The sequence below is a fragment of the Macaca nemestrina genome, chromosome 20 (assembly GCF_043159975.1).
Source record: "Macaca nemestrina isolate mMacNem1 chromosome 20, mMacNem.hap1, whole genome shotgun sequence".
Taxonomy (NCBI): domain Eukaryota; kingdom Metazoa; phylum Chordata; class Mammalia; order Primates; family Cercopithecidae; genus Macaca; species Macaca nemestrina.
This window is the reverse complement of record NC_092144.1, coordinates 16,959,814-16,981,695: the sequence shown is the minus strand read 5'-3', so window position 1 is coordinate 16,981,695 and position 21,882 is coordinate 16,959,814. Positions and strand designations below refer to the sequence as shown.

Genomic DNA, 21,882 nt, shown 5'->3' with positions numbered 1-21,882 from the left:
TTGCTTGTCTCTAACAGTGGCTTGTGGCCACATCACTCCAATTTCTGCCTCTGTCCTCACATGGCCTTGTGTTTTTTTCTGAGACAGGATATTACTCTGTTACCCAGGCTGGAGTGCAGTGGTTTGATCTTGGCTCACTACAACCTCCGTCTCCCAGGCTCAAGTGATCTTCTCACGTCAGCCTCTGGAGTAGCTGGGACTACAGGCGTGTGCCACCATGCCCAGTGATTTTTGAATTTTTAGTAGAGATAGGGTCTTGCTATGTTTCCCAGGCTGGTCTGGAACTCCTGCGCTCAAGTGATCTGCCTGCCTTGGCCTGCCAAAATGCTGGGATTCCAGGTGTGAGCCACCGTGCCCAGCACCTTCTGTCTCTTAGAGGATCCCATGTCACTGGATGCAGAGCCTGTCTGGACAATCCAGGGTGACCTCTTGAGCTTCTCCATTGAGCAAAGGCTGGGTGCCGTGGCTCATGCCTGTATTTTCAGCACTTTGGGAGGCCGAGGTGCGTGGATCGCTTGAGGTCAGGAGTTCAAGACCAGCCTAGCCAACATGGTGAAACCCTCTGCTAAAAATACAAAAATTAGGCCAGGTGCGGTGGCTCAAGCCTATAATCCTAGCACTTTGGGAGGCCGAGGCAGGAGGATCACGAGGTCAGGAGATTGAGACCATCCTGGCTAACATGGTGAAACCCCGTCGCTACTAAAAATACAAAAAAATTAGCTGGGTGTGGTGGCGGGCGCCTGTAGTCCCAGCTACTCAGGAGGCTGAGGCAGGAGAATGGCGTGAACCTGGGAGGCGGAGCTTGCAGTGAGCCGAGATCACGCCACTGCACTCCAGCCTCAGGGACAGAGCAAGACTCCATCTCAAAAAAAAAAAAAAAAAATTAGCCGGGTGTGGTGGTGGCACCTGTAATCCCAGCTACTAGAGAGTCTGAGGCACAAGAATCGCTTGAATCCAGGAGGCAGGGGTTGCAGTGAGCCAAGATCGCCCCACTGCACTCCAGCCTGGGCAACAGAGGAAGACTCCATCTCAAAAAATAATAATAAAACTATATCTGCAAAGATCCTTTTTCAAAATAACATCACATTGACAGGTGTCAGGGGTCAGGAGTTGAATGTGTTTTGGGGGTTGGCTGCCATTCAACCCAGTACAGATGACATTGTATCTAATAGTAAACCTAAGTGCTTGTATTTGTGCAGAGACGGGTCAGAGTGCATTAGTCAGAAGTGGATGTTCTGTCATCTCTGGGTTTCACATTCCTCTGTAAATCCTTCCTGCAGAGTAAGACTTTCTGGAACAAGCATCCATCTCCTCTAGGGACAGAATAGCTTTTGTTTGATGGCCTTGGAGCAGAGACGGGTATTCAATCTCCCCCTGCCACCAACTGGTTTGTGACAGGTAGTCAGGTAGCTACTTCGCGCCTCTAGCTTGGGCCCCTCACAGTTGCTGGGTCGGGGTGGAGGCCGCAGTCAGGAGCTCCACTGGCCAGCGGTCATTAACTCTGAGAGGCACTTCCTTCCCAAACCAGGCCCTGCGAAGCCTGTGTTTCTTCCATCTGCGACATGGAGGTCAGAGTGGGCCTGACTGCAGGGTCGCTGGGGATTCCACGGAAGCTGTCCCCACCCGCAGGACCAGGAGGTACATGCCAAGTCTCCCATCACAGAAAGAAGAGAGGCCACAGCCAAGTGTAGTCATGGTTTATTTCTGACGCAGCTGAATCTAGGGAAGGGCGGGCTGGGCTGAGTGGGGGAATGTGTCGGCGATGAGGCTAGAACTCCACCTTGCAGGCCGGGAAGGCGTCATCCTGCATGGACACCATGCTGTTGCTGCCCAACACCGTGATGCCCAGTGCCTGGTGCCGGGCGTGCGTCTCTGCGTACCACGTATGCATGGCCACTGAGTCGAAGGTGGGAATCAGGGTCACCTGCAGGTGGGGGGGGGGTGTGGGGAGGATGGACCACCAGTAAGGGGGGTGCCCCTTGTCCTTCTGGCCTGGGTCCCAAGTCGCCTTCCTTTCCTGGCATTTGAGACCCCTCCAGGCTTCTCCCTGATCTTCTGTGCTCCACCTTGAGGTCTGCAATGGGTGGTCAGCCTGTCTATGAGGTCTCTGCTCCTCCCAACCAGCACCCAAAGAGCCTTCTCAGCACACAGGAGATGGAGCTCCTCCTCGGCAAGGCCTTCCTTGGCCTAAGACCCCCTCTACTCACTTGGATCTCCCCCTGCTCCTTGAACACACCAACCTCTTTCCTACCTCTGGGCCTTTGCCTGGGTCATGCACCCTACAGGGACGCTCCTTTGAAGCCAGCCTAGCAGCTGTGAGAGGGCAGGGGCCATGGTGTGAGGCGGTCCTCCCTCTGCCCACACGCGCCTCGCCCTGCAGGGCTTGGTTTCAGTCTCTCAGCTTCATGCAGCCATGGGGGAGGGTTCTCAGCCGCACAGACACCACCCAGCCCACCTATTCCATCCCAACTAATTCTCACAGCGGAACAATGGTTAAGTGACAAGGTGTCTGGGGAAGGGATAGAACGACGAGGCTTCACAAGGCCCTGCGTCCTCCCCCAGGCTTCCAGCACAGCCGATGAGGACGGTGACACGACACAATCAGAGTCCAAAGAGACCCCTAAGGGCTGAGATGTGTGAGACTTCCATATTTGCCCCCATTGCCCTGTGGCCTGGGGGACACAGCTTAGTCTCTGAGGGTCGAGGGTGGTTTTCCCCACCTGTGCTAACTACACTCACCACCAGAGGCCCTGGGGTGACACGCACCTGCAGGTCTCGGTCCCAATGCTGCTTGCTGGCCAGCAGTGCGTCCAGGACGGCTCGCATGCCCTCCTCCTTGCGCTGGTCCTGGCCACTGATGACGTAGCAGAGCGCACGCACGCGCTGGAAGAACTCCTCATCCACCAGGTGGGCGCTGCTCCCACTGGGCAGGTAGGCCAGGTCCAGGTAGACCGGGGACTTGGGTGGGGTGGCCGATGCCCCGGGCCGGCTGCTGGCTGACCCTGCGGGCAGGGGGATGGGGAGGAAGGGATGAGTTCCTGGGGTTGGGGAGGGGCTGAGGCTCCGAACTGCACCACTCAGAGCAGCTCCCTCCTCAGCAGGAGGCCTGATCTCAGAGTTTTCTGGGGAGCCCTGGTGCGCTCATGACTCCAGTGAATCTTATTTTAAGAAATGGGGTCGCCGGGCGCGGTGGCTCACGCCTGTAATCCCAGCACTTTGGGAGGCCGAGGCGGGCGGATCACGAGGTCAGGAGATCGAGACCATCCTGGCTAACACGGTGAAACCCCGTCTCTATTAAGAAATACAAAAAACTAGCCGGGCGAGGTGGCGGGCGCCTGTAGTCCCAGCTACTCGGGAGGCTGAGGCAGGAGAATGGCGTAAACCCGGGAGGCGGAGCTTGCAGTGACCTGAGATCCGGCCACTGCACTCCAGCCTGGGTGACAGAGCGAGACTCCGTCTCAAAAAAAAAAAAAAAGAAATGGGGTCTCGCTATGCTGCCCAGGCTCGTCTCAAACTCCTGGGCTCAAGTGATCCTCCTGCCTCAGCCTTCCAAGTAACTGGGACTACAGGTGCAGGTCACCACGCCTTGACTCCAGTGACTCTTCACTCACTCTACAAACACCACCGGCCACCCTTCTGTGCCAAGAGCCTGACTCATCCCCAGCCAGTCCCTGGACATAGACATCCCCAGGGTCAGGGGGCGAGTGGGTGGCAATCAGGGAATGCTTCCTGGAAGAGGGTTTAAGAGTTTGAGCCCTGAAAGCAGCCAGTGCCTGGGCCACCCTGCTGCTTCTGCAGCATCTGTCTGGCTCAAGGGGTATTTAACAGAACCTCCTGGGCACCAGGCCCTGAAACAGGGCTGTGACCCAGACAGACAGAATCCCCGCCCCAAGGGTGATGGGGAGCCAGGGTAGGTGGACAGAGCCTTGAGAGGCGGGTCCAAGATCAGTGTGGGTGCTGGATGGGGATGAGACAGCTCGGGGGGCCTTGTCCAAACCCTGACCGTAGGGCCAAAGGGAACAAGGCCACCAGCCCCGGGCAAGTGAATGATCAACGGAATCAAAGGATACGGCCGGGTCTTGGGCACGAGAAGTCTGCCAGACCCTGCATCTTACAATCACAGCTGCTGCCCAGCTCAGAGGGTAAGAATACTAACCCCTGTCTGTACACCAACAAATGCATACCCTCAAACGAAATGGACACACTCCTAGAAACGCAAAAACTACCAAGACACAATCACAAAAAAATAGAAAATCAGCATATACCTGTAGCTAGCAAAGAGAACGAATCAGTAACTTACAACCTCCCAACAAAGAAAAGCCCTGGGGAAGCCACCAAACATATAGAGAACTAACATCAGCCTCTCTCAAACTTTTCCAAGGAACTAAAGAGGAAGGAACACTTCCTAACTCATTTCGTAAGACCAGAACTGTCTTGATACCAAAGCCAGGCACACATATTTAATTCTACAAGAAAATGACAGTTCAATAGCCTTTATGAACAATAATGTAAAAAATCAGGCCTGGTGCCATGGCTCATGCCTGTAATCCCAGCACTTTGAGAGGCTTGAGGCTGGCAGATCACTTGAGGTCAGGAGTTCCAGACCAGCCTGGCCAACATGGTGAAACCCTGTCTCTTACTAAAACTACAAAAATTAGCTGGGCGTGGTGGCAGGCGCCTGTAATCCCAGCTACTTGGGAGGCACAGGCAGAAGAATTGCTTGAACCCGGGAGGTGGAGGTTGCAGTGAGCTGAGATTGCACCACTGCACCCAGCCTGGGCGACAGAGCGAGACTCCATCTCAAAAAATAATAATAGCCGGGCGCGGTGGCTCACGCCTGTAATCCCAGCACTTTGGGAGGCCGAGGCGGGCGGATCACAAGGTCAGGAGATCGAGACCACAGTGAAACCCCATCTCTATTAAAACATACAAAAAATTAGCCAGGTGCCATGGCGGGCACCTGTAGTCCCAGCTAGTCCGGACGCTGAGGCAGGAGAATGGCGTGAACCCGGGAGACAGAGCTTGCAGTGAGCTGAGATCGCGCCACTGCACTCCAGCCTGGGGGACAGAGTGAGACTCCGTCTCAAAAAAAAAGAAAAAAAAAGTAATAATAATAATAAAAAATGAATTCAAGGCCGGGCGCGGTGGCTCAAGCCTGTAATCCCAGCACTTTGGGAGGCCAAGACGGGCGGATCACGAGGTCAGGAGATCGAGACCATCCTGGCTAACACGGTGAAACCCCGTCTCTACTAAAAAATACAAAAAACTAGCCAGGTGCAGTGGCGGGCGCCTGTAGTCCCAGGTACTCGGGAGGCTGAGGCAGGAGAATGGCGTGAACCCGGAGGCGGAGCTTGCAGTGAGCTGAGATCCGGCCACTGCACTCCAGCCTGCGCGGCAGAGCGAGACTCCGTCTCACAAAAAAAAAAAAAAAAAAAAAATTAATTCAGCAAAGAAGCAAGATACAAAGTCCACAGACAAAACGCAGTTGAATTTCTTTTTTTTTTTTTTGTTAGACGGGGTCTCACTCTGTCACCCAGGCTGGAGTGCAGTGGTGTGATCTCGGCTCACTGCAAGCTCCGCTTCCCAGGTTCACACCATTCTCCTGCCTCAGCCTCCTGAGTAGCTGGGACTACAGGCGCCCGCCACCACACCTGGCTAATTTTTTGTATTTTTAGTAGAGATGGGGTTTCACCGTGTTAGCCAGGATGGTCTCGATCTCCTGACCTCGTGATCCGCCTGCCTCGGCCTCCTGAAGTGCTGGGATTACTGGCGTGAACCACCGTGCCTGGCCACGCAGTTGAATTTCTATACGTGAACAATGAACAATGTGAAAATGAAACTAAACAATCATGAAACAGAAGAATCAAGATAGAGAACTCACACTTCCTGATTTCAAAACTTACTACAAAGCTACAGTAGTTAAAACAGTGTGATACTGACATAAAGACAGACATATAGACCAATGAAATAGAATAGAGAGGCCCGGAAATAAGTCATCACATGTTTAGTCAAATGATCTTCAACAAGGGTTCCAAATATTCAAAGGGGAAAGGACAGTCTTTTCAACAAATGGTGCTGGGAAAGCCGGGCCTCCACATACAAGAGAATGACGCTGGATCTTTTCATCACATACAAAAATTACCTCCAAATGGACCTCAATGTGAAAAGGAAAATTGTAAAACTCCTGGAAGAAAACATGGGGTAGAAGCTTCTCAATGTTGGATTTGACTAGGCACGGTGGCTTAGGCCTATACTCCTACTATTACTTTGGGAGGCCGAGGCAGGCAGATCATTTGAGTTCAGGAGTTTGAAATCAGCCTGGCCAACATGGTGAAACCCTATCTCTACTAAAAATACAAAACAATTAGCTGGGTGTGGTGGTGGGTGCTTGTAATCCCAGCTACTCAGGAAGGCTGAGGCAAGAGAATCGCTTGAACCCAGGAGGCGGAGGTTGCAGTGAGCCGAGATCGCGCCCCCACACTCCAGGCTGGGAAATAGAGCGAGACTCATCTGAAAAAAAAAAAAAAAAAAAAAGAAAAGAAAAATAAATGGGATGTGGTAATCATTTATTGGGTCTGACATCAAAAGTGCAGGCAGCAAAAGAAAAAAATAGACAAAATGAACTTCGTATTTAAAACTTTTGTGCATCGGCCGGGCGCGGTGGCTCAAGCCTGTAATCCCAGCACTTTGGGAGGCCGAGACGGGCGGATCACGAGGTCAGGAGATCGAGACCATCCTGGCTAACACGGTGAAACCCCGTCTCTACTAAAAAGTACAAAAAACCAGCCGGGCGAGGTGGCGGGCGCCTGTAGTCCCAGCTACTCGGGAGGCTGAGGCAGGAGAATGGCGTAAACCCGGGAGGCGGAGCTTGTAGTGAGCTGAGATCTGGCCACTGCACTCCAGCCTGGGCGACAGAGCGAGACTCCGTCTCAAAAAAAAAAAAAAAACTTTTGTGCATCAAAGGGCACTAGCAAAAGAATAAAAAGACAACTCACAAAATGGGAGGAAATATTTGCAAGCCATGTATCTGCTACAGGATTAATGTCCAGAATGATTTAAAAAACTCCTAAAACTCAGCAACGGAAAAGAACTCAATTTAAAAATGGGCAAAGGGGGTTAGGCATGGTGGCTCACGCCTGTAATCCCAACACTTTGGGAGGCCAAGGCAAGAGGATCGCCTGAGGCTGGGAGTCCAAGATCAGTCTGGGCTAAAGACGGAGTGAGACTCCATCTTTACAAAACATTAAAAAATTAGCCAGGCACCACGGCATGCACCGTGTAGTCCCAGCTACTTGGGAGGCTGAGCTGGGAGGATCACTTGAGTCCAGGAAGTTGAGGCTATAATGAGCTGTCTGCACTACACTGCAGCATAGGTGACAGATTGAGACCCTGTCTCTAAAAAGCAAAATAAAATTTAAAAATGAGCAAAGGAATTGAATAGACATTTCTCCAAAGAAGACAGACAAATGGCCAATAGGCATATGAAAAGATGCTCAACATCACTAGTCATTAGGGACACGAAAATCAAAACCACAATGAGATCCCACCTCACACCCATTAGACTGACTAGTGTCAGGCAGCTGCTGTGGAAAAGTCTGGCAGTTCATCTAAAATTAAACATTGAGGCGGGCGTGGTGGCTTATGCCTATTATCCCAAAACTTTGGGAGGCTGAGGCCAAAGGATCACTTGAGCTCAGGGGTTCAAGACCAGCCAGGACAACATAGTGAGACCCCAGTGCTATGGAAAAATTTAAAAATTAGCTGGGCATAGGCTTGGCGCAGTGGCTCACGCCTGTAATCCCAGTACTTTGGGTGGCCAAGGTGGAAAGATCACGAGGTCAGGAGTTCAAGATCAGCCTGGCCAGCATGGTGCAACCTTGTCTCTACTAAAAATGCAAAAATTAGCCGGGTATAGTGGCGCGTGCCTGTAATCCCAGCTGCTTGGGAGGCTGAGGGAGGAGAATCGCTTGACCCCGGGAGGTGGAGGTTGCAGTGAGGTGAGATTGCACCACTGCCTGGCAACAGAGCGAGACTCTCTCAAAAAAAAAAAAAAAAAAAAAAATTAGCTGGGCGTTATTGTGCGTGTCTGTGGTCCCCGCTGTTCAGGAGGTTGAGGTGGGAGGGTTGCTTGAACCCGGGAGGTGGAGGCTGCAGTGAGCCATGTTTGTGCCACTGCACTCCAGCCTGGATGACAGAGTGAGACTCTCAGGAAAAAAAAAAAAAACCCCAAGGAAAAAACAGCACAGCAGGCCAGAGACCCTCTCCTCCACAAGGCCTGCTTAAAACGTAAGCCTTTGGCTGGTGTCTGGGAACTTGGATCTTAGGAAGAGGGTTCCCACCATTCCCTGTCTGAGAGGGGCTCCCTATGCCTGGACTGGACCACACACCTGATTTCTCCTTTTTGGGGAGTCTAGAGTGTGAGTGCCAGGCAAGGGAGGCCTATGTAATGGCCCAATAGCAACCCGGGCATGCTGTCTCTAATGAGCTCCATGAGGGACACATTGTTACAACTTGCTACTGGATAAATGCAGCCTGTGGTGTGCAGCCCTACTGGGAGAGGATTCTGGAAACTTCTTCCTTTGGACTTCACCCTATGTGCCTTTTCTCTTTACTGATTTTGCTCTGCTATGAGTGCAACCATAGGCCGCGTCCTCCTAACCGATCAGTTACATAAAATACGCTATTTAAATTTTCAAATGGGCCGGGTACAGCAGCTTATGCCTGCAATCCCAGCACTTTGGGAGGCCGACCAGGTGGATCACAAGGTCAGGAGATCAAGCCCATCCTGGCTAACACGGTGAAACCCCATCTGTAGTAAAAATACAAAAAACTAGCCGGGCGTGGTGGCGGGTGCCTGTAGACTTAGCTACTCGGGAGGCTAAGGCAGGAGAATGGCGTGAACCCGGGAGGCGGAGCTTGCAGTGAGCCAAGATCACGCCACTGCACTCCAGCCTGGGCGACAGAGTGAGACTCCATCTCAAAAAAAAAAATTTTTTTTTTTCAAATGTTTCATTTTACTCATTGTGGCTTCTAGAAACCCACAATTGGCATACATGCTCACCTGTCCAGGCACCTCAGAATGGCAAGTGCTTCAACACTGAGGTCAGTTTCCATTTCACAGGAGAAACTGAGCCCCAGAGAGGGTGGGCATGGCTGAGGTCACACAATTACGAACAAGAGGACTTGGCTGGGCGTGGTGGCTCACGCCTGTAATCCCAGCACCTTGGGAGGCCAAGGTGGACAGATCACCTGAGGTCCGGAGTTTGAGACCAGCCTGGCCAACATGGTGAAACCAAGACTCTACTAAAAATACAAAAATTAGCCAGGTGTGGTGGCTCGCACCTGTAATCCCACCTACTCGGGAGGCTGAGGCAGGAGAATCATTTGAACCCAGAAGGCAGAGGTTGCAGTGAACCAAGACCGTGCCATTGCACTCCAGCCTGGGCAACAAGAGCGAAACTCTGTCTCAAAAAGAAAAAAGAACAGGAGAACTGGCAGGGCACCGTGGCTCATGCCAGTAATCCCAGCACTTTGGGAGGCTGAGGTGGGCACACAGCTTGAGGCCAGGAGTTTGAAATCAGCCTGGGCAACATAGTAAGACCCTATCTCTACCAAAAAGTTTAAAATTAGGCAGGCGTGGTGGCCGTGCCAGTAGTCTCAGCTACTGGAGAGGCTGAACTGGGAGGGTGGCTGGAGCCCCAGAGTTCGAGGCTGCAGTAAGCTGTGATTTCGCCACTGCACTCCAGCCCAGGAGACAGAGTGAGACCATCTCTTTTAAAAAAAAACGGAAAAAGTAAAAACAGGAGGAAGAGCTATGCTCTCTCCAGCCTAAGCAGCTGCTAACCCAGCCCAGGGCCCCAGTTCCAGCACTCACCCGACGGGCCTCGAGTGGCAGTCTTGGGGGTTGAGGACTTTCTGGACAGGGGTGCCCGGCCTCCCTTCTCACTGGGCTCACTCCGGGCACTGAGTGGTCGGCTGGCACGGTCCCCACCAGCAAGTCCCTTGGTTTTGGCAGCAGCCAGTGGAGTGGCTTTGGGGGCGGCAGCACGTGAGTTGGGGCGAGCCAGGGGCTTCCGGGTGCGGCTGACGTTCTCCGTCTGCCGCGCTGTCTTGGGGGGCAGCATCTCGGGGTCCACCATGCAGATGCTGGATGGGTCAGGCAGTGGCGGGGGAACCTTGAGGGGGTCAGGCAAAGGGTCGTGGCGAGGGACTCCGAAGCCCTCTGTGTCGTCGTCTGAGTCTGCGGCACCGGGGGCCAGGGGCACGGGGTCCGAGTCAGACAGGGTGGGCAGGGACTCACTGACCGATGTAGGGGGCGTCTCCTCGGCCCCCAGCCCACCTGCCCGTTCCTGTGACCGGGCACTGCTGTCATTCGAGCTGCCGGGGGACGCAGGTGCCGGTGCCATGGGCACCGCCTTGCGATGTTCAAACTCACAGGGTGACACCAGGCACAGGTCCACATCGTGTGGGGAGGCCGAGCGCCGTGCCCGGGGGCCACGCAGTGGGAGGCTCAGCCCAGCCTCACTGGTGGGGGCGGATGGCGGCAGTACCTGCTCAAAGGACACGGACAGGGACTCGTCCACCTCGGTAGAGTGCGGGGAGCCCACCTCTGCGGGCAGTGACGGCGTGGTCACCGTGGGTGTGGTCACTGTGGGTGAGGCGTCGGGCCCCGCCTCGCCGCCCCGCAGTGGGCTCAGTGACAGCCGCCCGCTACCCTCCGCGGGGCTCCGGCGGGACTCAGGGGAGGGTGTGCGTGGCCTTGGGAAAGAGTTGGCGGCCAAAGGCAGCTCCAGCGCCTTCTCCTCCCCGGCTGGGATTGGCCCCAGCTCCAGGCTGGGCGTGGCCACCAGCTGGGAGGCCGGGGAGCCGCAGGCCGCAATGGGGGAGCTGGCTTCTCCACATCGGAGGCTGGGCGGGCTGCGGGGTCCATTTGCTACCTGCGGGAAGCCAGACTGGGATGTGCTGGGCGCTGTGCTGGGTGCTTTGCGGGTCTTGGGTGCCGCCTGGGCACCTGTCTTCTTGAGGTTGGGCACAGAAGAGGCTGCCCGGCGCACCTCCCGTGGCTGGGTCCGGGAAACACTCGGTTTAGGGTCTTTCTTCAACTCTCGGGGGATCCTGGCTTCTTTCTCAGCCTTGCGCGGTGCCTCAGCCCGTGCTGGCTCCTTGCGGGTCACCCCAGGGCGCTCCTGGCCAGGTCTAGGGTGGGTGGCCAATAGGCCCTCTCTCTTCGAGCTGTCCCGGGAGCCCACGCTCTCTTTGCTCTCAGCTCGCCGCGGCCCCTCCAGGTCCTGGGGCGTCACCACAGGCTCTCGCAGGAACCTCAAGTGCTGCAGGCGGACCAGGCCGTCCAGGAGGCAGGCGGGCGGGGTGCAGCCAGGGAACAGCACGCGCACCACCTTCTCGCCAGGGCCCGCGGGGTGCCACACCAGCAGGGCGCACACGGAGGCCAGCGTGCGCTCGGTGCCGGCGGAGGGCGGGTGCAGCACGTACATGTCCAGCCGGCCCACGCCCATCTTCTCGAAGAGCACAGTGGGCTTGGCTGGCACCGGGCCGCGGCTGAGTGGCAGGGGCGTGATGCCCAGCTGCGCCAAGAGGCTCAGCGCCAGCTCCGCCTCATCCTCGCCGCGCGCCAGCCGCGACGCGGCCTCGCAGGCGTTGAAGAACACGACCCCCAGGTTGGGGGAGATGAGCCTGCGCAGCCTGTCGTCCCAGGAGCCCCCACCAGCAGCCACCTCGGAGCGCTCCGCCAGTTTGCGCCGCAGCAGGCTGTTGAGGCCGGGGAGGCTATCGGCGCCAGGGTGGGTCACCAGCACGGCATCCACGCGGTCCAGGTGCCGCACCAGCTTCCAGAAACTGGACTTGGGGTTTGAGCCACCGTTGACCAGCACCGTGAAGCCATTGACGGCGAAGAAGGCGGCATCCCCGAGGCCTCCGGGGAAGATGTAGCAGCAGGGCCGGCCCAGCCTGAGGAAGCCCCCGGAGGTCGGGGGCTCTAGCAGCTCGAAGGGGGACGGCGGCTCCAGAGACTCAGCCACGTACTCCAAGAACTCGCACAGGCCCTCGGAGTTGGGCAGCTGCGCCGGGGGGTTCAGCCGCAGCTGGAGCCGGAGCGCCCCCTGTAGGCCGGACACAGCAGGTGCCAGCTGGGCCCAGTCACCAAAGGTGGGGCAGGTGATGGTGAGTATGGGCGGCTGCGCAGGTGAGGGCGTGGTGGCCAGGATGTCCCGGATCTGTATGGAGGGGGAGTGGTAAGGGACCACCTAAAGCTAGTGGGAAGGAACCACCTAGAGGGGGAATGGTAAGGGACCACCGTGGCAACACCCAGCCCAGTGGGAAACCTGGGCGAGGATACCCTCAGCCTTCCCCCACCCCGAGGCCTGCTCCTCAGCACCCTCCCGCCAAAACCCAACCCTCTCCAGCGCCACGAGGCTCTCTGGTCTGGCCTCACCTCCTGCCTCTCCTTCCCCGTCAAATGCCTCCCTGCCCCAGGGCCTTTACACTCACCGTTCTCTCCTCCCAGGGCACAGCTTCCTCCAAGGAGACCCTCCACGGCCCACCTCTGTCTACTGAACCTTTTCTCATCACTTTTAAGTGCCCCACTCCAGTGTGAAAATGTGGTTTGCCAGAGACTTTTGCCCACGTGTCCTGCCCAGACTGTGGGCACCAGAAAGACCCATTTGGCTCCATCCCACATCAGGACTTTGGGATACATCAGCTGCTCTACAGACCCAGCTCACACCACACCCTTTCCGGGCAATGGGACTAACCCTGGACAGCCAGGAGGCACGTGTCACCACTGCCACCCTACAGAGGAGGGGGAGACCAGGTCATGGAAAACAGCAGGTCGCTGGGGCCACACAGCCCGATGCAGACAAGCCAGGATTGAGCTGGGAAAGTGGGGGATGGCAAAGGGGTGGCTTACCTCTCTGTCCTTCAGGACCTGGAGGAAGTGGTGAGGCGAAAAGCCCCCCGTCTGTAGCAGCAGCTCCCCTGTCTCCTCCAGGCAGGGCCCAGCCAACACCAGTAGCTTGTGAGAGGCAGGGTCCAACAGAAGGTTCCGGAGCTGAGGGAGGGGTGAGCACTAAAGGCCCTGTTCTGTGCAGTGACGTATCCAGCAGTCCTCTTTGGGGTGGCCTCGAGTTGATACATAACCACCCCTCTCCTGCCCTCACCCCACAGCCAGCCCAGTGCTCAACTAGCTATGAGGGCAGTCTCCAGGTCTCCTGCTGGGCCCTGGAGCAACTCTAGCAAACTCCTATTCATCTTACAAAGCCCAACTCTGATGTCCCTTCCTTCTAAAGGCACTCACTGCCCTTTCTGGGCTCTCTCCAGTCCACCTCTCCCTCCAGCCCAGCCCTGATGCCACAGGGCTGGGGGCGTCTGTGTCTCGCTCTGTCTCCTAAAGACTGAGAGTTCCTCAAGGGAATAAAAGGGAAAAGTTCTGATCCAAGGAATCAACCTGTAAGAAAGTGTGCAGTGGGATGCCCCAGGGCTCTGTCTGGGTCATCTTCCTGATGTATAATTGGTGGAATACAGATGGCCACAAGCCGTTTAGTATTAGTGAGTCAATTCAGACAACTCCTGGGGCCTAGCCGGAGGGAACCCACGGGACGCAAACCTCAGTCTGCTCTGGCCTGCCGGGCTCCAGACCCACGCTGTCCTGGGCCCTAGGCTGGGAGTGCTTACTCCCTCCCTCCCAAACCCAGGCTTTTCTGCTCCCACCCCAGAGGAGGGAAGAAGCAGAGGCTGGAGCCACGGGGAAGGCTTCGTGGGCGAGGAAGTGTGGTGCCGGGTGTCTCGAGAGGATCTGGGGCAGCATGAAGACAAGGACACGAGACAGGAAGACAGAGACGGCATGGGTCCCAGCAGCCCGCCCCCTCCAGGATGTCAGCCATTCCCTACCTCATCACACAGGGACTTGTCTGATGGGTTCAGGAGGACCAGGGTCTCCAGGCTGTCTCCACGGTGGTGCAGGCTCCGCTGGCCTGTGGGGGAATCAGGCCATCCTGGAGTCAAATCCTGCCTCCCCGTGTGACCCTCAGGGAACACGAACCCCTCTGGGAACCCACCCAGGGAACATACGGAGATTAACAGGCGCACGGCAGAGAACCAGGCAAGAAAGAGAAACTCAACCACCCCGGCTGGCCTAAGAGAGGCAGTAACCAGAGGGTCCCGTCATGAGCAGGGCCTGGTTTGCAGCTGTCACCCCTGTGGGTGATGCCACCGTTACACTCCTTTTTTTTTTTTTTGAGACGGAGTCTTGCTCTGTGCAGTGGAAGCTGGAGTGCAGTGGTGCAATCTCAGCTCACTGCAAGCTCCGCTCTTCCTCCCAGGTTCATGCCATTCTCCTGCCTCAGCCTCCCGAGTAGCTGAGACTACAGGTCCCCGCCACCACATCCAGCTAATTTTTTGTATTTTTAGTAGAGACGGGGTTTCACCGTGTTAGCCAGGATGGTCTCGATCTCCTGACCCCGTGATCCGCCCACCTTGGCCTCCCAAAGTCCCAAAGGGCTGGGATTACAGGTGTAAGCCACTGTGCCCAGCCCTTCTTTTTTTTTGTTGTTTTTTTTTTTGAGGCGGAGTTTTGCTCTTGTTGCCCAGGCAATGGCACAACCTCAGCTCACTGAAACCTCCGCCTCCTGGGTTCAAGCAATTCTCCTGCCTCAGCCTCCCAAGTAGCTGGGATTACAGGCACACGCCACCACGCCCCACTCATTTTTTGAATTCTTAGTAGAGACGGGGTTTTACCATGTGGGTCAGGCTGGTCTCAAACTCCTGACCTCAGGTGATCCGCTTGCCTCGTCCTCCCACAGTGCTGGGATTACAAGATTGATCCACTGCACCCGCCCAGCCACATTTATTTTTTAGACAGAGCCAGAGCTCGAGGAGGGCCAATGAGGGCAATCCTGGACCAGGGTATATCCAGAGCAAAGGCCCTGAGGCAGGACTCAGCTAGGGGTGGGGCAGCATAAGGGCCTGGGCTGAAGTGGGACTGTTTCTGGGATCCTGACCCTGCTCTGTCCCCCAGGGCCTATCTGTGTTTTAAACATCCGTACTGAGAGAAGGCTGGCAAGGAACCAGAGCCAGGGGAGGGCCAGTGAGGGCCAACTCGGACCAGGGTACAGCACGAGCCAAGGCCCTGAGGCAGGACTGAACTGTAAACAAGGCTGAGTCTGGAGAGGCAAAGACCCTCTGGTATTGCCAGCCCTTATCACATTTAGCTTGCTTTCTTTCCTTCTTTTCCCTTTTCTCTCTCTTTCTCTCTCTCTCACCTCTATCACATTGAGCTTTCTCTTTCTCTCCCTCCCTCTCTCTCCCCCTCCCTCCCTCTCTCTTTTTTTTTTAGATGGAGTCTCCCTCTATTGCCCAGGCTGAAGTGTAGTGGCGTGATCTCGGCTCACTGCAACCTCCGCCTCCTGAGTTCAAGCAATTTTCCAGCCTCAGCCTCCCAAGTAGCTGGGGTTATAGGCGCTTGCCACCACACCTGGCTAATTTTTGTATTTTTAGTAGAGACGGAGTTTCACCATACTGGTCAGGCTGGTCTCGAACTCCTGACCTCAGGTGATCCACCCACTTCAGCCTTCCAAAGTTCTGGGATTACAGGCGTGAGCCACCGTGCCAGGTCTAACTATTTTTTGAGACAGGGTCTCGCTCTGTTGCCCAGACTGAAGTGCAGTGGCACAAATCTTAGCTCACAGGAGCCTCTGCCTCCTGGGTTCAAGCGATCCTCCCTCCTCGGGCTCCTGAGTAGCTGGGACTACAGGCATGCACCACCAGGCCCACCTTGTTTTTGTATTATCAGTAGAGACAGGGTTTTGCCATGTTGCCCTGGCTGGTTTTAAACTCCTGACCTCAAACAGTCCTCCCACCTTGACCTCCCAAAGTGTTGGGATTACAGGCGAGAGCCACCCCACCCAGCCTTAGCACGCTTTTTGCCACACACGGATATTGCCCCATTCAGGTGGGGAAATCAAGGCATAGAGAGGGGAAGCGGCCACAAAGGTCGCACACAGCAGACAGGATTTCCAGCTCCACTTTCTGCTCCATGAAGTGTCAGGAAGCCACAAGGACCCACTGGGACAATGAGATGACGGACACTTCCTTCCTCTCCAGCAGCCGCTGGGAGGTGACTCAAGAGACCATCAAGAGCAGGGGGCAGCTGCAGGCAAACCCAAGCCCTGCCTGCCTGCCTGCTGCCCTGCTCACACTGGGTCACCCCAGAAGGGAGCCTCCTGCTGAGTTGGGCCATCCTTGATCTCACTCCTTTTCAGTTCCCTACCTACTGTATACCCAGCCCTGTGGCTGTGAACCAAGTTCAGTCCCTGCCTGCAAGGGGCCCACACTCCATCTTCCAGGGCCTCCTCAGTGCCCCCTCCACCTTCTAGATGGTTTTTTTTTGGGCGCGGGGGATAGAGTCCCTCCCACTCTGTCACTCAGGCCGGAGTACAGTGGCACAATCTCAGCCCACTGTAAACTCTGCCTCCTGGGTTCAAGTGATCCTCCCACCTCAGCCTCCCAAGTAGCTGGGATTACAGGTGCCTGCCACCACGCCCAGTTAATTTTTGTATTTTTAGTAGAGACAGGGTTCCTCCATGTTGGCCAGGTTAGTCTTGAACTAACCTCAAGTGATCCACCCACCGTGGCCTCCCAAAGTGCTGGGATCAGAGGCATGAGCCACCGTGCCCAGTCCATTCTAGATGTTCTGTCCACTGCTGGGTCTTGGCTGGGGCGCTTCCCTCCCACTGGACATACCAGTCATAGCATTTATCATTAAAAAACTCCCTCCTCAGAGAGCTCCCTGCCTCTTCCCCCTTCAGTACCAGTTTCCTCATCTGTCAATCGGGGACAAAAATACCAGTTCCTGCACTGTGGGTTGCTGAGGACTGAAGGGGTTATCACTAGGTCAGGGCTTACATTTGAAAGGTCTCAGCTGTATTACTACTGTTGTTATTTACAGCCGCACCCCACCCCCCATGCCTGGCACACGGCTGGCACTTGCCCAGTGAACAAGAGGTAGGGAGCAGCCAGGGGGACCCCAGCCTCACCTTTCACAATGCTGGAGAAGGTGGCAGAGTGTCGGGACACAAAGACCTTGAGCTGTTCATCGAGGTTGCAGATGCCAGGATCGACATCCCAAGACCGGATGCCTGGTGAGAAGGAGGGATCAAGGCGGGAGTTCAGCCAGGCCTCCCAGCTCCCAGAATATTTGAATAATGAGCACCCCGTGGGTGGGGAGCGCCCCAGCCTCCTCCCTTCACTCACAGCTTGAAGACTCAAAAGTACCCAACACCTTCAGGTCTCACTGCAGCTGAGCCAGGGCACCCAGAGCACACCCCATCATTTTACAGGCAAGATTCATCAGCAACAAAGCCTCCACCTCCTCCGTCTCCACCTCCTCGCTGCTCCTATGCCCTGTCAGACCCATTTCCACTCGCCGCCCTTGCAACAGCTGTTCCCCCTGCCTGGAAGTCCATCCCCCTGCCGCCCCCACCTGTTCCTACTGGCCAAGGGCCCTTCCCCCTCAGCACCTTCGGGTGCTAAGACTGACTGTCCTCGCAGTCCCCTGCAGCCTTCTGATGCCTCCTGACACCATGTGAGCTGGAAGCTTCTTCCATCTCCTCACTGGCTTTGGGTCCATCCCCCCACCAGACCTGTGCTGGCAGGGCTGAACCTGTCTATCATCCCGGCCACATCCCTGTGCCCACTGCCCAAAGGCCTGGCGCATAACAGGTGCTCACTAAACACTCCTCAAGCACATGAACCGAGGTGCGTGTTCCTGTCCCATTTTACACGCAATGAAACGCGCAGGTCCAGATGCTCCGTGGAATGGGGGGATGAACACCCATCTCCACCCACGGGCGCATCACGCCCGCCAGTCCCACTGTGCCAGTACCACTGTGCCAAGTGGCTGCAGGTGAACCTGGCAGGTGCACCTATGACTCACCTACCTAGGTGCCAAATCCCCAGGGCAGGCCGCACCCGCCCACACCCCAATTAGCAGCTCCTTGTGAGGCAACAGAAAGCGGGCCCCGGGGCTCCTGGCCCAGCCTCCCCCATATCTGCTTCTCCCTCCGGGAGATCTCTAAGCTGCTAAGACCTAGAGATCCAAAGCGACCCCAGCCCTCCCCCCGGGCGGGCCAATCAGGAGACAAGGGGAGCCGTGGTCCAACTGCACGGGTCCCCAGGCCCAGGCCCGTGTCCCCTCCCCGATCTTCACCCGGAGTTGGGGCGGGGCAGCCCTGCCCCAGCCCAGGCCCCGATGCCACTTCCTCCACGGGCACCCACAGGAACCCGCCTTTGCTCGCGTTGGGCGCCTAACGGTGAAGGGGACCCAACCCCGGGCCCGCGACCCCCGCCCCGGAGCCCGGGCCCCGCCGCAGCCGCCCCACCCCCCCGGCCCCGGGCCCAGACGCGCGAACGTGTCCGCCTCCCGGGCTCCCGCACGCCCCCGGGCCAGCCCGACCTCGTTCGAGCTCCTCCAGGACGTAGGTGAGGAGCCCCGGGCTGCCGAACTCGCTGCCCACCACGAGGAGCAGCGAGCTCGGGGCCGCTGCAACCCCAGACCCAGTTACCGCCGCCATCTTCGGGCCGCCCCGGCGTTCTCAGCGCCCACCCCGCAGGCCCCGCCTCTTAAAGGGGCCGCACCGGAAGGCCTGAAGACCCCGCCCGGAACCACCCCCTCCCCGCCCCTTTTTGTCGACCACTTACAGGCCCTTTGAGGTCGTGGAGAGCAGGGAATGCGGGGCCTAAAGGGGTTGGCGGACTCCCGGGTGTCCGCTTGGGAGCCGCCTCTCCCAAGTGACCATTCATTCATTCACTTTTTTTTTTAATTGAACAAGCTTTGATCGCGTGCCTGGTGCATGTGGATCAGAATTCCTGCCCCCCAGGAACTCACATCACATGACAGTAGGCCGGATCAGAACCCGGCGCCTATGGATGGTCCCAGCTCTCTAGGTCAGGACTTGAACAGAGAAAAGAGCTCTATCTTGTAGGTAGGGCTTTAAGGGATGTGTAGGAGTTTGCCTTGTGTGGGTGGTGGGGCAAGAGCACCTGAGGCAGAAGTTTACAGCACGTGCAAAGTTTTAGAGGTAAGAAAGTACATGTGTGTTTGGGACACAACCGAAGCACTCTGGGCCTGCCTGGAACAGGGCAACAGTTATTCTGCACCTCCCGTGCGCCAGGCATTTTATTGCATTAGCTCATTACATACAAGCACAAAGCGATGAGGTAGGCACAGTTACTGTGGTCACTTTCAGAGGAAAGGAGAGGAAATTGAGATTTGGAGGGATGAAGTCACCAAGCCTGTCTAAGTGGTAGAGCAGGTTTGAACCCAAGTGGGTCTTACTCTCGATCCAGCCTATGCAAGGGACTGCCTGTGTTGCACACTTGGATACCTCTCTCCCCCCAGATAATCCCCTTTAGCCCTTTTATTTTATTTTATTTTATTTTGTTTTATTGAGATGGAGTCTCATTCTACTGCCCAGGCTGTAGTGCAGTGGCACGATATCAGCTCACTGCAACCTCTGCCTCCCGTGTTTAAGTAATTCCCTTGCCTCAGCCTCCCAAGTAGCTGGGATTATAGGCGCCCACCACCATAACCTGCTAATTGTTGTATTTTAGTAGAGATGGGGTTTCACCATGTTGGCCAGGCTGGTCTGGAACTCCTGACCTCAAGTGATCCTCCTGCCTTGGCCTCCCAAAGTGCTGGGATTACAGGCGTGAGCTGCTGCTCCTGGCCCCCTTCAGCCCTTTGACGCATAGGAGCTACTACTTGACAAATCATCTTGCTTGGAACTTTTGGATGGAACTTTTGGACAGTGGCCCATGCCCAGGAAAGATTGAACCGCCTTCCTCAGGAGTGAGCTCCCCATCTCTGGGACTATGCAAAGCAAAGCAGGACAGAAATGGGAAAGATCTGGGAAGGAGAATCAGCCTCCCGCTGCCGTTTATTATCTGGGTTGTTCAGCCCAACTTCCTCCCTGGCCAGTGTGTAACAGCCACTGGCCACGTGCCGTCTACCATTCTTGCACTACACTTCCTCTCTCTCTTTTTGGTTCTGGCATCCTTCCTCTATCCTTGTCCCTCCCCCTTGGCTCCCTTCCCTGTGTCTCGCCTGCCTGTAGTTTCTTCTGTCATTGCTGTGAGCAGTAATACCGGTGAGAGTGTCTGTTTCGGGCACTATCTCCCCTACAAGGCTGGAAACTTTTGGAAGCCTGAGGCCTCTCTGGGGCCCTGGCCTTGTGCAACACAAGGCTTGGGCATCTGAAAAGGGATACGATAAAGTCTTTTGGAATGGGCTGAAAGGCCTATTGGTCTACCATTCATTCATTCATTCATTCATTCATTCATTCATTCATTCCTTGTGTATTTATGGATGGGTCCAGGATTTGAACCCAGGAGGCTGAATGGAAGGCTATCCACTTCCTTCTGCCCACGCTCTGAGTTATGATTCTTGGTAATAATGCTTTTTTTTTTTTTTTGAGACGGATTCTCACTCTGTCGCCCATGCCAGAATCATTCTCTGAGAGAGAGAGAGAGAGAGAGAGAGAGAGAGTCTCATTCTGTCAAGCAGGCTAGGTTGGAGTGCAGTGGCATGATCTCGCCTGCTCACTGCAAGCTCCACCTCCTCAGTTCAAAGGATTCTCCTGCCTCAGTCTCCTGAGTAGCTGGGATTACAGGTGCCCACCCCCATGCCTGGCTAATTTTTGTATTTTTAGTAGAGACATGGGGTTTCACCATGTTGGCCAGGCTGGTCTCGAACTCCTGACCTCAAGTCATCTGCCCCACTTGGCCTCCCAAAGCGCTGGGATTATAGGTATGGGCCACTGCACCAGCCTGTTGGTATTAGTTCTATTACTAGTTGGTCTTACAGGGCCTGAGGTGCGAAGAAATGTCTCCACCAGGGGGATCTGATTTGGGGGCAAAGGTCTCCCCCACTGGGTTTTTGGGGGATAACGTCTTCCTGTCCCAAAGCATCTCCCAGGCTTGAGTACTCTGGTGTGGGGCATGTGGGGCGCATTTTCCTAGAAATTGAGAAGCCTGTGAGACCACTGCTCACATCTCAGGCATGGGACTCAGGTCTCTGGTTTCTGGCCCAGCTCCATGACTGTTTCAAGGTCACCATCCCCAGAGGGGTCAGCTGATGGCATTTGCGGGGAAAATGGAACCCTGGACCCTCAGGACTGCTGGATATTCTCATCTTCTCGTGACAATCATTTTCTCATTTTACCATTTTTATTGAGGTTTAATATAGATATGGTCAGGCTGGGCGTAATGGCTTACACCTGTAATCCCAATATTTTGGAAGGCTGAGGCGGGCAGATCACTTGAGGTCAGGAGTTTGAGACCAGCCTGGCCAACATGGTGAAACTCCATATCTACTAAAAATACAAACATTAGCCAGGTGTGGTGGTGGGCGCCTGTAATCCCAGCTACTCAGGAGGCTGAGGTGGAAGGATCACTTGAGCCTGGGCTGTGGAGATCGCAGTGAGCTGAGATCACACCAGTGCACTCCAACCCAGCCTGCTTGACAGAATGAGTCAGTCTCTCTCTGTCTCTGTCTCTCTCTCTCTCTCTGCAGTGGTGTGATCTCGTCTCACTGCAACCTCTGCCTCCCAGGTTCAAGTGATTCTCTTGCCTCAGCCTCCCAAGTAACTGGGATTACAGGTACCTGCCATCATGCCCAGGAAGTTCTGTATGTTTTGTAGAGACGGGATTTCACCGTGTTGGCCAGGCTGGTGTCGAACTCCCGATGTCAGGTGATCTACTAGCCTTGGCCTCCCAAAGTGCTGGGATTACAGGCATGAGCCACCATGCCCAGGCTCTTTTTTTTTTTTTTTTTTTTTTTAAGACAGGGTCTCATTCTATCACCCAGGCTGGAGT

At 55.7% G+C, this 21,882-nt stretch overlaps 1 protein-coding gene across 1 annotated transcript; it reads right to left on the bottom strand.

Annotated features, from left to right (window-relative positions):
- Nucleotides 1–1,682: 1,682 nt before the first annotated feature.
- Nucleotides 1,683–18,592, bottom strand: LOC105489478 (microtubule associated protein 1S). Its single transcript, XM_071087501.1, has 7 exons — nucleotides 18,464–18,592; nucleotides 17,046–17,147; nucleotides 13,903–13,985; nucleotides 12,923–13,063; nucleotides 9,875–12,230; nucleotides 2,773–3,002; nucleotides 1,683–1,930 (listed from the first exon to the last, which is right to left on the bottom strand). Exons 1-7 carry the CDS (start codon nucleotides 18,579–18,581, stop codon nucleotides 1,769–1,771), a joined length of 3,192 nt encoding a protein of 1,063 aa, XP_070943602.1. The 5' UTR covers nucleotides 18,582–18,592; the 3' UTR covers nucleotides 1,683–1,768.
- Nucleotides 18,593–21,882: the final 3,290 nt, after the last annotated feature.